The following is a 15,018-nucleotide window of genomic DNA, read 5'->3' on the forward strand; positions in this document are numbered from 1 at the left end:
GTGGCGACTCCAATCTCTTTTTCAAAATTCTTTTTAATTACTTTTGGATCGTCGTCCCGTCGCGATTTTTTCGGTTGCGACAGAGGAGTTTTGTCAAGCACAAGGAATAGCACACGAAGTAATAGCCCCATATACGCCTCAACACAATGGTTTAGCAAAAAGAAGAAATTGTATTATAATGAACATGGCTAGGTGCTTAATTAAGGAAAAGGGCGTGACATGTGAACTGTGGGGTGAAGCGGTGGTAACTGCGGTGGTAACTGCGGTGTATGTGTTGAACATATGCCCAACAAAGAAGCTGCCAAAAAGTGTACCACATGCAAGATGGACAAGTACGAAACCTTCTGTTAATCATTTTAAAGTATTTGGTTCCTTGGCATTCTCTTATATTGCAGGGCAGAAGAGAACCAAGCTAGATGATAAGGGAGAAGCCATGATATTCGTGGGATATCACCCAACCGGAGCATACAAGTTGTTCGATCCTATTAGGAAGAAGATGACTATTAGTAGGGATGTGCTTATTCTCGAAGATGAAAGCTGGGATTGGGAACTCAAACAGACCAACATGAAGAATTCAAGGACTGTGTTGAAAGTGCCAAATCAAGACGGAGAAGGAGATATTGAGTCGATTGTCAACAACAATGTTGGAAGCGAAAGTCGTGTAGATTCTTCAACGAGACCAAAGAGACAGGTAATAAGACCTTCACATTTTACAGAATATGAAATGTATTCAGACAGTGGAGTGGATGAAGAAGGTGATATAATCCACCTAGCTTTGATGGTGGGAAGTGAACCACTAAATGTTGATGATGCTCTGTCACAACCACACTGGAAAGCAACTATGATGGAAGAGATTAGATTAATAGAGAAGAACAATAGTTGGAAGTTGGTCGACTTACCACCCGGAAAGAAATGCATTGGAGTGAAGTGGGTGTTCAAGACCAAGCTGAATCCAAATGGCACTATTTCAAAGCACAATGCTATGCTCGTGGCAAAAGGCTTTTTGCAGAAACATGGAGTTGATTTCAAAGAATTTTATGTGCCTATTGCACGATTAGAAACCATTCGCTTAGTAATCGCTATCGCATGTTCTAAACATTGGTCATTAATTATTCTTGATGTAAAATTTGCATTCTTGCACGGTCCGCTTGAGGAGGAAGTTTACGTACAACAACCTTCAGGCTTCAACAACGAAGAGAAGAGACACCAGGTGTACAGGCTGTACAAAGCTCTTTATGGTCTGAGAGAAGCCCCCAAGGCTTGGAATAAAAGAATCGATGAATTTTTCCAAAGTCGCGTATTCAAGAGAAGTGCAACCGAACATAGTCTGTATGTGAAAAAAAGTGATGATGATGAGGTCATGATCGTGTGTCTGTACGTTGATGATCTGCTGGTGACGGGTTCCAACACACAACATATTGAAGAATTCAAACAGACGATGAAAGCTGAATTCAACATGACGGACCTTGGAAGACTTTGTTATTTCCTGGGTGTGGAGTTTTCTCACACAGACAGAGGGTTGATAATGCACCAGAGGAAATACGTGAAGGATTTGCTAGAGAGATTTAAGATGACCCAGTGTAACCTTGTAAGGAATATGCTTGAGGTTAACATAAAGCTGAGATTTGATGGAGATGAAGGAAGTGTGGACGATATTGAATATAAGCAACTCATTGGGTCTCTACGATTTCTCTGTCATAGTCGACCAGATCTGATGTATGCAATTGGATTGTTGAGTCAATTTATGAGTAACCCAAAGAAGAGTCACATGATCACAACCAAGCGTGTTCTCAAGTATGTTAAAGGAACAACTAACTATGGGATTTTGTTTCCTTATGCTATGCAGGATGACAAGCTGAAGCTGGTAGGGTATACTGACTCTGATTTCTGCGAGGACTAAATTGAGCGGAAAAGCACATCAGAAAATGTTTTCTCCATGAACGCAACACCAATATCATGGAGTTCCAAGAAGCAAACTATTTTTGCTTTATCGAGCTATGAAGCGGAATATGTGGCTGGCTGTCATGTAGTATGTCAAGGAGCATGATTGAGCGAAGTTTTGAAGGATTTAAAGGTACATATCGAGGAACCGTTTTTGCTGCAAATGGACAACACGTCCTCCATAAGTCTGGCCCATAATCCTATAAGTCGTGGAAGAAGTAAACATATTGACGTAAAGTATCATTTCCTTCGTGACATGGTGAATAAAGGCAGGGTGGAGTTGAAGTAATGCAAAACTAAATCACAGTTAGCTGATCTATTTACTAAGGCTCTCAAAAATGAAAGATTTAAGTTTCTTAGAACTAAAATAGGAGTACTGATTCTGGGTGACTCGAATTAAGGAGGAATATTGAATATTGTAACTCAGAGTCCTGCTCCTCAAACGACATGACTCATCTCTCTTTAGTTGAGCACAAATGATCATTAGAGGTTCAGGATAACCATCGTATCGACTTCTTACAACTTATACTAGTCCCTTTTGAAATCACAACAAGAAGTTCTTCCTTAGAATTCTTTTCACACCCTTAAATCACATACTTTCACTTTGAAGTCTCATATAAACTCATACATCATTTCCAATTAAATGCAAACATCATTTAAAACCACATAAGAATAAAGAAGAAAATAATCCATTATAACCTGGACCAATCGCTCAGCAGACACACTCGTTGAGCGACTCCAAACTTCTTTCGCACAGACCTATCTCGCTATGCGAATCCAATGAGAGTGCCCTAACCTCCAAATCACTCGCTCAGTGACCCAACGCGCTGAGCGAATTAAAATACCAGTGGTACCAGACCCTGAACTCACGCTTAGCGACATCGTTGGCTAAGCAAAAGTCATCAGATAGTGGACCAGACCCTTAATTCACTCACTCAACCACCATGATGCACTGATCGAATAGAATCACAGTGCTACCAAACCCAGACCCTTCACTCAGCACCACTTCTCATTGTGCGAACCAACAAATGGAGGATCATCCCCCACGACCACTCGTTGAGCGACTTTATTTGCTCAGCGAGTCTGCCTAATCTACAACACCAAATCTGCATAATTATGCAACCTACTCCAAGTTTACCAATTCCAACTATTTTTGTCAACTTCTAACCCTCCTAAGTCGTTTATACACTTAATTAGACTTGAATAAGTGTTTCTAAACCTTACTATACCATCATCCTAAAGTGATTACTAACAAATTTTACTTAAAAACACGCAATTCATCAACTTATGGACCCAAATCACATTCTACCACTTTTGGCACATTTTTTAGCAGCTAAGTAGTTCTCACAAGTCACAACTGACTCAACTAAACTATTACAACTAATCGTTTGAGCCTCTAACTCTTAATTCTCATTTTCACTACTCCACTTCCTCAATTAAACCACCACAATGTGACTCTATTCATATCCAAACAACCTCCCTGCAAATTTCTAACCTCTTATGCACCTAGTAACAGATCTAACATCATTTAATTATGTTCCTTATCACCAGCTATCAATATACATTCATAAAAATCAATTTGAACACCATACAATTTACTCAAAAACCTAAATTTAGCTCAATCAAACAATGATCATAGAATTATCATACATGTTTGTCCATCCACTAAATTAGAGCAATAATCTGGCTTCCCTTCAATCAAACTCTGCACAGTTCACAAAAATCTCGACAGATACTTGACCGCAAGGAAACCCTAGAAAAACCTACGAATCACCGATTGATGATAGGAAACCAACCTTAGAACCTAAATTGAACCAAGAGTCAAGAAAGAGAGATACAATTCTCATGCAAGACAAAAAATCTGCATAATCACAGATTTAAGAGAAAACCTAGAAAAAAGGGAACAAATCTTACTAGTCCAAAACGAGAAATTGATCAGTAGGAATTGTAGTCCTCGACGCCAGAATCGTCTAGATACTTTCTGATTTTCGAACAGATAATCTAAGAGTGAAAATTTGTAAAGAAAAAAAAAATAGTTTTAAAAAAAATACTTTAGATAATGAAATGAACTTTAAAAAATTATATTTATATCATAAAATTACTTTAATATAAAATACTCGATCTTATTGTTTTAATACATCTTCTTACAAAATACATCATATTCTTTTTTATATTTATTATATACACAAATGTTTAATATTTAAAAGTTTATGATTGTAATTATGTAATATTTTTTAACATGCTAACAAATAATATATATATATATATAGGTTTGTTTATATATATAATTTTGAATTTTGTCATTTACATAACTGTTATTTTAATTTAAAACAATTATACTTTTACTTTTTAAATAATGATTAATTTAATTTTAAATATTTTTTAAAATTAAAATACTTGTTTTATAACTTTATTTAATTAATTATGTACTCCCATTATATATTTAAAATAAATTATTTTTTTAATTAAATTAATTATGTACACTAGGAAAAGACGCATATGTTTCGAGCAGTAAAAAATAATATTGTTTAAAAACCAACCCAAAACAGAAGCCCTTGTAGGTTTTGTAGATAAATTCTCTGTCCCATATTCTCTCCCTTTCATTCAACTCTGTAAGATAAATACAGGAGACATTCATTCAGTACTTTGGTCCTTCTTTTCCTTTAGCTACACAATTTTTCTTCTCTCTCAACCCTTCGAAAAGTTCACTCAGATTTCAAAGGTAATTTCTCTCGTTCCAACATCGGTTTTACATTTCCCCTTTTGCGCGGTTTCATTCGGAGGGGGAATTTCATTTCACGATTTACAAATGTTACTTTGATCGAATCAAATAGTTTCTGGGTATGTATTTGATAATGTTTGTTTCTGTTTAATATCTTTATCTGTTGTTGATTTAGTTTTTGTCTCGGAAGAATGTCTGCTTCTGTTAAGTTTCTCAAACTTAATCTGCGGTTGTTTTGGGGGTGAAGGAATATACGAGGGCATGCGTTTAAGATTTGATTTCCTTATTTTTTATTCTGTTGCATAACAGTCTTGCTGCACTGGTAGTTCTTTTTAGGGTTTAAAGAATTCATTTTCATCGTGTGATGTATTTTCTTTTACCTTTTTGTATGACTTTCATTTACTTGTGTACTCTGTATAGCATTGGCTTTTTTCTGTATGTTCTGTTGAACTGTGGCAAATGATCGGATTCTTAAGTGAGTTTTAAAATTTCTACTTTGTATTTTGTAGTAGTTATTTAGGGCTGGTCTTACGATTGGCGAAACTTAATTTTTCAGTTCAATTTGTTGGGTCGATTATTTACTAAATTGTTTTTTTTTTTTATTAAAATATCCTTTTCTGTTTGGTTATTATTGTTTTTAATCACAAGTAAAAAATGCTATTGCAATCCTAACCAGGTCAGCACTACACTGCGTACCAATTTTATGCAGCATTCTTAATACAATTAATAGAAAAAAGAAATACAATGTGGGGTCACCAAAACCCTTGGTTTAGCTCACTCAATTTTGGCCTAACCAATCCTTTTCCAGCCAAACCATTATTGATTGCCTGAGGTTTTGTCTTACAATTTTTTCATACATTTTCTTCTATTTACGTAAAATATAATGGATACCCTGTCCTTTAATAGAAATAATATAAATATTCTACTTGTATCTTATCTCATATATTTACTATCGAATAAATTATATATATCCAATAAATAGGATTAGAACTGGTGAATGAAGGGTCACCAGCAGGTAATATTGAAGATAAAGAATTGTACTTCAGTTGAATTTTGTATGAAGTTATTTCTTGAAATATTGTTAGAGCTGATTGAACATAAAAGTTATCGTAGTATCATATGGACTTGGATTCTTGCTCAATCTCATAAAACTGACTTATAGGGTTAGTACTTCCAAACTTTCTAGGCTCTATTAAAGCTATATTTGTAGTCAATGTAGGACCAAGTACCTTCTTGAGGCTGCAATTATGGTGCATTAGGGTGACTGCAATTAAGGTGGCTTTCCAACAATAGCACCTACTATTTTATTACTTACATTTCAATGCAATCATGGTCTTCACTTTTAGTACAAGTGATTGTAATTTTGCCCTCATTCCTTCTTTCAAATCCAATGGGCTTTACACATTAACATAATTTCTATATGCACATTTTGTCCTCATTTATCCACAGTTTTTAGGTCAAACAGTTGTGACCATTGACACTATTTTCTTTTTATTCTCAGCGGGCCTCTTTAGTTGAAATGTTATTGCCTTTTCTGGTTTGTGAAAAATCAATCTGTTTAAGTCATTCATTTTGGCTTTCTTGTCTTCACTGGATATAGTAAAGTTTTCCTTTTGAATCCTGTGCAGAGTGCCTATGCAATATGGATCAAGAAGATGGCAAGATTGACCCAGTTAATCCTACTGATCTGTCTTCTAATCCTCCCGCATCAGGGAAAGATGAGATGATGGGCATTGAGAATTATCTGTCATCTGGAAAGGATGATATGCTGGGTACTGAGAATCCCCCATCTTCAAGAAAAGATGTTGTGATGGGTAATGAGTATCCTCCAAAAGTGTCGTCTAATTCTATGTCATTAGAAAAGGATGGTACGGTGGGCACTGTAAATCCTACTGAAGTGTCTTCCAATACTATGCCTTTGATAAAAGATGATAGCATTGAGAATCCTCTGTTATCTGGAAAAGATTGCGAGAAGTGTGCTGATAATCCTCCTCAATTGTCTTCTAATTCTCCAACGTCAGGAAAAAATGGCTTAATGGGCACTGCGAATTCTCTGTCTCCGGGAAAACATGATATATTGACCACTGAGAATCTTCCTGAAGTAACTTATGGTCATCCTTCTTCTGGAAAAGATGATGGAAAGAAGGATATTGATTCTCCTGAAGGAACTAGTATATCAGATTTGAGTGACAAGAATACCCCGCAATCATTGAAGGCAAAATCTAGTATTGTTAAGAAATCTCAAACTGGTAAACTTAAGGGGAAGAAGAGCAATGTTTCTCAAAAGATTAATAAGAAAAGAAGAATCACGACTTCTAAAAAAGTGGTGGATAATGCTGGTGAGAAACAAGTTTCAGACCTTAGTGAGCTCAAGGAAATTAACGATGAATCATCTAAGGGTAAGGGTGAGGAGGCTGAAAATAAAATAAAAGAAAGCCAAACTAAGAGCACTGCTGACAAAAGTCCGAAGGAAGAGTCAGACAGTAGCCAACTGAAGGTTACTGATCCTCCTGAAGGATCTAGTAAACCAGAGTTGAGGAACAAGAGCACTCCACAATCATTGAAGGCAAAATCTAAAATTATTAAGAAATCTCAGGCTGGTAAATTAAAGGCTAAGAAGAACATTGGCACTCAGCAGATTCATGGCAAAAGAATTAGTATTTCCAAAAAAGTGTTGGATAATGCAGATGAGAAACAAATTTCAGACAGTAGCCACCTGAAGGAAACTGATAATGAACCACTGAAGGGGAAGAGTCAGGAGGTTGAAAAGAAAGTAACAGAAAGCCAAAACAGGAGCACCAATGGCAAAAGTCGTAGGGAGAAGATCCGGCAGGCTCGTAAAGATAAGACTAGTCAGTTGGATAAGACTGAGCAAAATCTAGAGATTGAAGAGAAGCATAGGGACTCAAGCAAGGGTTCTAGGAGTATAAAAAACAAAGTTAGGAGAAGTGGCATGGAAAGGAGTCAAGTAAATGACAAGAAGGCTGAAAAGCTTGGTGGTTTCATCTTTATGTGCAATGCAAAGACAAAGCCTGATTGTTTTCGCTATCGAGTCATGGGTGTTTCAGCTGGTAAAAAGGATGATGTTTTACAAATCAGACCTGGGCTTAATCTTTTTCTTTATGATTTTGATCTGAAGCTACTGTATGGTATTTACAAGGCTTCATCTTCTGGTGGCATGAAGCTTGAACCCAAAGCTTTTGGTGGCAAATTTCCTGCTCAGGTTACTTTCTTTCATTTTCCTGTCCAATTAATCTTATGTTGTTTTGTATTTATCTGCTGATGGCTGACACCTGCAGGTGCGGTTCAAAATTGCTGGTGATTGTTTCCCACTACCCGAGAGCATTTTCAAAAAAGCCATCAAGGATAATTATAATGAAAAAAACAAGTTCAGAACAGAACTTACTGTTAGACAAGTAAGCATTAAACGTTACCTCTGGTGGCTTGTCTGTATTTCTGTTTCTATTGTTTTTTTATGATGAATGATATTTGAAATATTCTGTGTCAGGTGAGGAAGCTCACTCAACTTTTCCGACCAGTTGAAATTCCTTCAGCTGTGCGCCCTGTCCACTCCCAGCCAAAGCTAATAATTCGAGATAGGGAATCTCCCGACAATGTTAGGGGATCACGGTCCCGGTTGCAGAGGGAAAACTATAACGTGCAGTCTCTTCATAGGGATCATCAATTTGACCTACAAGAGGAAATTGCTCATGATCTGTTTCTAATGGAGAACAATCGGGCACATGGACTACCAATGTATAGAAGGAATGTGGCTACAACATCTCATGTTAATCCTATGTTAGAATCTTCAGATAGAGACTATCAACCCCATCACCTGGAGCATGGCTACCCGAGAATTGTTCCTGCTCATGTAGAAAGTGTTCGGACTGATCATCTTTATTTAAATGACAGTAGGGATTCTCTGTTTCTGAATGACAGTAGGGATTCTCTGTTTTTGAATGACAGTAGGGATCCGTATCATGTCTATCGCCATGGTGTTTCACCTAGGGATGCATATTTGGGATCTTTAAGTAGGGAGGAAAACTCTTACTTGGTTGGGCGAAGACCTTTTGCGGGGACGGATAACTTGCCAAGGAGAGAGGCTGAACGAGATAGGCATTACCCAATCTACGCTGCACCTGATGCTTTCTCTGATCATATTCGGCGACCATATCATGGAGACAAGTTGGAAGCTTCACGCGCCCCAGTTTCTTCTCGTTACTCTTTTGCTGGTCCTTCATTTCGTCGCCGCTGACTTAATGTATTTCTGAATTCCCTGTTTTGTGGCTCTTTATCTCTTAAATTCTGGTGACTGACTGGTAGACATTTTAAAAAGAAAACTGTATGCAGACGTACTTGAGCACTTCTGCATTTGGAAAATAATATCTGCCTGCTTAGATTTCAATCCTGATCAATATGCAGATTGTCAAATATTCCCGACATTGTATGACAATTGCCTGCTGTAGAACGTTAACTGAAGGGCCAGTTTTGATAACAATTGGTGATTACTGGTTTGGTTTTGCGGCTAGTTACCATGTACTCCTTTAATGGATAGGAAAAAAAAAAGGCAAGCATCGTTTCACTTAATGTAGAAACTTAGTGTTAGAAATCAAAATTTACTAATCAATGAAATGAACAGTAAAAATAGAAATGATGCAAATCCAATATTATTATTATTAACCAGAAAACATCATAAGGTTCCAGCACCCTCTGTGCAGAGCAAGCTCATGAGAATCCCACCGAATAATCACCAAAACGTGTCCTCTCTCACCTCCTACACCTAATCATATATAACAACCCATACTCTTTTTCTCTCTCTTCTAACCAACATCATTCCCTTACAAAGCCATGTCACCCTTTTCCTTCCTTTTATAAAGGTTTAATACCTATTTTGGTCCCTCCTTTGGGAGGGTTTGTTCAAAGTGGTCCCTCCTTTTTTCAAAAGTTTACTTAAGTCCTACCTTTTGCAAAAACTGTTCAAAGTGGTCCCTCCTTTTTTCAAAAGTTCACTTAAGTCCTACCTTTTGCAAAAACTGTTCAAAGTGGTCCCTCCTTTTTTCAAAAGTTTACTTAAGTCCTACCTTTTGCAAAAACTGTTCAAAGTGGTCCTTTTTGCTAACGGCGTTAACTTTCTTAACGGCACACTTTGAACAGTTTCCTACCTTTTTGCTAACAGCCAAAACGTTACACCTCAGCAAACTGTTCAAAGTGTGCCGTTAAGAAAGTTAACGCCGTTAGCAAAAAGGACCACTTTGAACAGTTTTTGCAAAAGGTAGGACTTAAGTGAACTTTTGAAAAAAGGAGGGACCACTTTGAACAGTTTTTGCAAAATGTAGGACTTAAGTGAACTTTTGAAAAAAGGAGGGACCACTTTGAACAAACCCTCCCAAAGGAGGGACCAAAATAGGTATTAAACCTTTTATAAACTTTGTTTCACCTATTTTTATTATCTCTTGGGTAGATATTAATGCCTTCTTCATGAATTAAAGCCTCGTCCTCAAGGCTAAACTCTGGAAACTGACTTCTAATATTTAATTCATCTTCCCAAGTGGCTTCGTCTACATTTTGCTCTCTCCATTATACTAGTACCTACCTGCTTCTTAGTTTTCCCTCTTTTGGTGTAGTTCCTAGTGGCTAAGATGGCCATAGGAACTAATACTTCGGCTCTGTCATCATCTAACCCTGTAGGGAGAGCATCCTCCACCTTATACTTGCCCATCGCTTTCTTCAACAAAGATACATGAAAAACAAGATGAATCTTTGAAGTAGGTGGTAATTTCAGATGATAGGCCACCTCTCCTACTTTCTCCTCTACTTCAAATGGTCCATAGTATTTAGCACTCAATTTATGATTAATTTTGCTCATGACAGACTGCTGTCTATTCTGTTTCAACTTCAAAAACACAAGATCTCCCACCGAAAAATGTCTTTCCCTTCGATGCCTATTAGCTTGAATCATCATTCTGTCTTGGGCACGTAATAAATGAGACTTCAACTATCTTAGTGCTTCATCCCTCTCTAGAAAATCCTTTTGAACAGCTGCTACCCTCACCTCACCTTGAACCACCTGTACAAGAGTTCTTCCATACACCGCTTCAAAAGGAGTGCTATGTGTGGAGCTGTGATAAGTGGTATTAAACCACCACTCTGCCCATGGCATCCAAATCACCCACGTTTTGGGTTGATCAGTAATAAAACATCTGAGATAAGTTTCTAGACATCGATTAGTTACCTTAGTCTGTCCATCCGATTACGGATGATATACTGTACTCATTTTCAACTTTGTTCCTTGCATCTTAAAGAGCTCTCTCCAAAACAAGCTCATGAATATCGGATCCCTATCACTCACCACCGAATTTGGTATTCCATGCAGCCTTACTATTTCTTTTACAAAAATCTCAGCCAAGGACTTTGCTGTATAAGGATGTTTAAGGGGAACAAAATGGTAGTATTTTGTTAAACGATCCACCACTACCAAAATTGCTTCAAAGCCTTTAGACCGGGGCAATCCAGTAATAAAATCCATAGTGATATCCTCCGAAACTCTTTCCAGAATCGGTAACGGCTGCAATAAACCATTAGGGGCTGTTGTTATGTATTTTTGCCTCTGACATGTATCACAAGCTTGGACAAATTGTTGGACATCTTTCTTCATTCCTTTCCAGTACACATTGGCTGCAATCCTTCTGTAGGTTCGATAAAACCCTTGCGGAGTAGAGTGAGCTTCTTCCAATAACTTGTTGACCCACAAAGATTTCTCCGGTATCACCAAGCGATCCTTATAATATAAAACACCTTGTTTATATTCATATCCCACATAAACTTGTTCAGCCTTCATTTCTTCTATTATTTTCTTCAATTTATCATCAACATGTACTGCTGCATTAAGCTCTTGCCAATCTAACCAAACTGGAAAAGACACCATGCTCTTCATTTCTCCTTCATCTCTACTTCGGGATAGAGCATCTGCCCCTTGATTTTCTTTACTTGGCTTATAAACAATCTCAAAATTATAGCCTAATAATCTAGCCAACCAGTTTTGTTGTCCACCTATTGTTATCCTTTGTTGCATTAATTGCTTAAGACTCTTTTGGTCTGAAAAAACAGTAAATTTGCGACCCAAAAGATAAGGCCTCCAATGTTGGATAGCAAATGCCACTACCATCAACTCTCTTTCGTATGCTGACTTTGTCAAATTGCGTGAACTCAAGGCCTTACTATAGTACGCCACAGGTCTTTTTCCTTGCATTAGAATTGCTCCAATCCCTGTCCCAGAGGCATCACATTCCAGGACGAACTCTTCTTCAAAATTTGGGAGCCTCAACACTGGTGCTGACGTGACCTTTTGTTTGAGCTCATCAAATGCTTCTTGAGCTCGTTCATTCCACCCAAATCCATCCTTTCTAGTTAGCTCTGTTAATGGTTTATCTATCTTACCATAATCTTTTATGAACTTACAATAATAGCCTGTGAGACCCAAAAATCCACGAACTCCCTTTACGTTCTTGGGAATAGGCCACTCTAACACACTATTAACCTTCGTTGGGTCCACCGCAACTCCATGTATAGAAATAATATGTCCCATATACTCCACCTTCTCATGGCCAAACAAACATTTTTCCTTGTTCGCAAATAATTTGTGATCTCTCAACACCTTTAACACTTTCTCAAGCAACTGCATATGCTCTTCCCAAGTGTTACTGTATACGAGGATGTCATCAAAAAACACTAATACCCCTCGTCTCAACAGTGTCCGAAAAACTTCATTCATAAGAGCTTGGAATGTCGACGGGGCGTTCATAAGTCCAAAGGGCATCACAAGGTACTCATAGTGACCTTCGTGGGTTCGAAATGCTGTCTTTGGAATGTCTTCCTCCCTCATTCTAACTTGATGATATCCTGAACGAAGGTCCAATTTAGAGAAATATTTGGCTCCATGCAACTCATCCAATAACTCCTCAATAGCTGGTATTGGAAATTTATCTGGAATAGTGACCTTGTTCAAAGCTCTATAATCAACACACATACGTCATTTGTTATTTTTCTTCTTCACCAGAATGACTAGGCTCGAATAAGCACTCTGGCTATGCCTGATATGACCCACTTCCATCAACTCCTGCACTTGTCTCTCAATTTCATTCTTCTGATGATACGCATATCTGTAAGGCCTCACATTAATAGGTTCTTGTCCGGGTTTGAGATGAATTTTGTGTTCCTTTACACGTCTAGGAGGTAGCCCCTTAGTTTCTTCAAACACATCTTTGAAATGTTTCAGCAAGTGATTTAAGACGCTTCGTTGCTCTGGACCCAACTCTGCAACTTCCATCTTCTCTTTTTCCTCCAACACCCCACACACCGAGATTAACAATGAATCCCCATGAGGGACCCCTCTTAGCAGTTTCTCTCCTTGCTGAGTCTGGATCTTCATTTGCTGTTTTTTCCAATCCACAGTGGTCTCTCCCAACGTCGTTAACCACGACATCCCCAATATCACGTCCATGTCCTCCAAATCGAAGAGAAAAGCATCAATTTCAAACTCACCATCATCAATCCTCACTTTGATGCCTCGACAAATCCCATGAGTCTCGGATTTGTGCCCATCTCCCATCAGAATCTTCATTTGCTTGGTTCTTTACCACTGCCAACCCAAAGCTTCCACAAGCTTTCGCGAAATAAAATTGTGCGTGGCTCCATTATCGACCAAGAACAACATCAAAATCTCACCAATTAGCCCACGTAACTTCATAGTTCTCGGTTGATCAATTCGGTCTTTCATGAAAGAGTAGAGATTTAGCATCGTGCATTCTGCCACCACCTCATCTTTGTCATCTCTCTCCTCATTTTCCTCTTCATCCCCTTCGCATTCAACTTGGATTTCCTCATTCACCATGACCACCCTTAGCTGCTTAACATGACATTGATGAAGGGGACCGTACACCTCACCGCATTTGAAACACAAGCCCCTTTGTTTTCGGTCGAGAAGTTCTTGATAAGAAAGTTGATTTGTTCCTCTATCACGTGACCCTCCTTTATTCTTTGCACCCCAATCTTTCTGAACACTTGAGCCAGGCCCATTTCCACCCCAACTTCCCCCATTCTGTTTTGGACCCGTTTTTCCCACCACCGTCGAAATGGGTCGGTGCCCTACTTGGGATCTGTCCCCTCGAAACTCTCCCCTTCCCTGCCATATTTTGTTTCTCCTTGATATCTCCACATCGATGGCACAAGCTACATTCATCATGCGCCCCTTGGACAAAGGATGTGCCACGTGCAAGCTTCTTTTTCTCGCACGTGTTTCGTTCTTCAACCTTGTGTAAAATACGAAAAGTATTGTTCATCGGGCATTCGTGGCACCTGAGCAATGAGACACTCAAAACTTGTAATATAATCTTCGATACTTCCTATTTGTTTTATGGCAGCCAATTGATCATAAATACTCCCTTCTCCCCTGCCTCCGTATCGCTCCAACATCTCTCGTTTCAAGTCTTCCCAAGTTAACTCATCATATTCATTCAATAAAGCATGGAAAAAATGAATCGTGCTCCCTTCCATACACAGTTGAGCAAGATTCACCCGGACTGCCTCTCGTGTCTCCTGTACGTTAAAATAAACTTCAGCTCTCGCTATCCATCCTGCTGGATCTTCTCCATAGAACGATGGTAGTTCTATTTTCTTCATCGATTGCCGAAATTCGGCTAAATCGTCCCCCTCGAGTTGTCTCATACTTTTCGTTCTCTGCATATTCACCGATCCTGACCTCATCTCTTCATTCGATCCTGACCTCATCTCTTCATTCTCCCCCTCATTCACATTGGTGAACTTCGACATTAAGTGAAGGAGCTTTGATTCTCAGCGGCTTCTCGGCGTAAGGTTACGATATGTTCTGCTGAATCCTTACGCAACTTTTCCAAATTGGTTTGGCTTTGCAACGATTGTGCCACGAGCTACTCGACCACTGCTTTGAGTTTAGCGACCTCACCCACAATCAGCTCCGCCTCATTCTGCTCACTTGCTGGCTCTCCTTGAACATTGTTCTTTCTTGGTGGCATGGTCTCCGATCGGGAAATATTGATCCGGCAGGTCGAACCAATTGTTAGAAATCAGAATTTACTAATCAACGAACTGAACAGTAAAAATAGAAGTGATGCAAATCCAATATTATTATTATTAACCAGAAAACATCAAAAGGTTACAGCACCCTCTGCCCAAAGCAAGCTCCTGAGAATCCCACGGAATAATCACCAAAACGTGTCTCCCCTCACCTCCTACACCTCATCATATATAACAACTCATACTCTTTTCCTTTTCTCTCTCTTCTAACTAACATCATTCCCTTACAAAACCACGTCACCCTT

At 38.5% G+C, this 15,018-nt stretch overlaps 1 protein-coding gene across 2 annotated transcripts; it reads left to right on the top strand.

The window, feature by feature from the left end:
• Positions 1–4,494: 4,494 nt before the first annotated feature.
• LOC106755321 lies at positions 4,495–9,096 on the top strand. Of its 2 annotated transcripts, none has more exons than XM_014637458.2 (4): positions 4,495–4,782; positions 6,292–7,886; positions 7,963–8,079; positions 8,172–9,096. In XM_014637458.2, exons 2-4 carry the CDS (start codon positions 6,306–6,308, stop codon positions 8,916–8,918), a joined length of 2,445 nt encoding a protein of 814 aa, XP_014492944.1. In that variant the 5' UTR covers positions 4,495–4,782; positions 6,292–6,305; the 3' UTR covers positions 8,919–9,096. The 2 variants fall into 2 exon arrangements, with proteins under 2 accessions (XP_014492944.1, XP_014492943.1); XM_014637457.2 differs by having other exon boundaries at positions 4,496–4,663.
• The last annotated feature ends 5,922 nt before the right edge of the window (positions 9,097–15,018 follow it).

This window comes from Vigna radiata, unplaced genomic scaffold, assembly GCF_000741045.1.
Source record: "Vigna radiata var. radiata cultivar VC1973A unplaced genomic scaffold, Vradiata_ver6 scaffold_100, whole genome shotgun sequence".
Classification (NCBI taxonomy): Eukaryota; Viridiplantae; Streptophyta; class Magnoliopsida; order Fabales; family Fabaceae; genus Vigna; species Vigna radiata.

Excerpts from the sequence above, each read along its gene's own strand:
- LOC106755321 (XM_014637458.2), top strand. The coding sequence starts at position 6,306 with ATGGATCAAGAAGATGGCAAGATTGACCCAGTTAATCCTACTGATCTG. Across the intron at positions 7,887-7,962 it reads GTGGCAAATTTCCTGCTCAG|GTGCGGTTCAAAATTGCTGG; the intron begins GTTACTTTCTTT and ends TGACACCTGCAG. Across the intron at positions 8,080-8,171 it reads CAGAACTTACTGTTAGACAA|GTGAGGAAGCTCACTCAACT; the intron begins GTAAGCATTAAA and ends ATTCTGTGTCAG.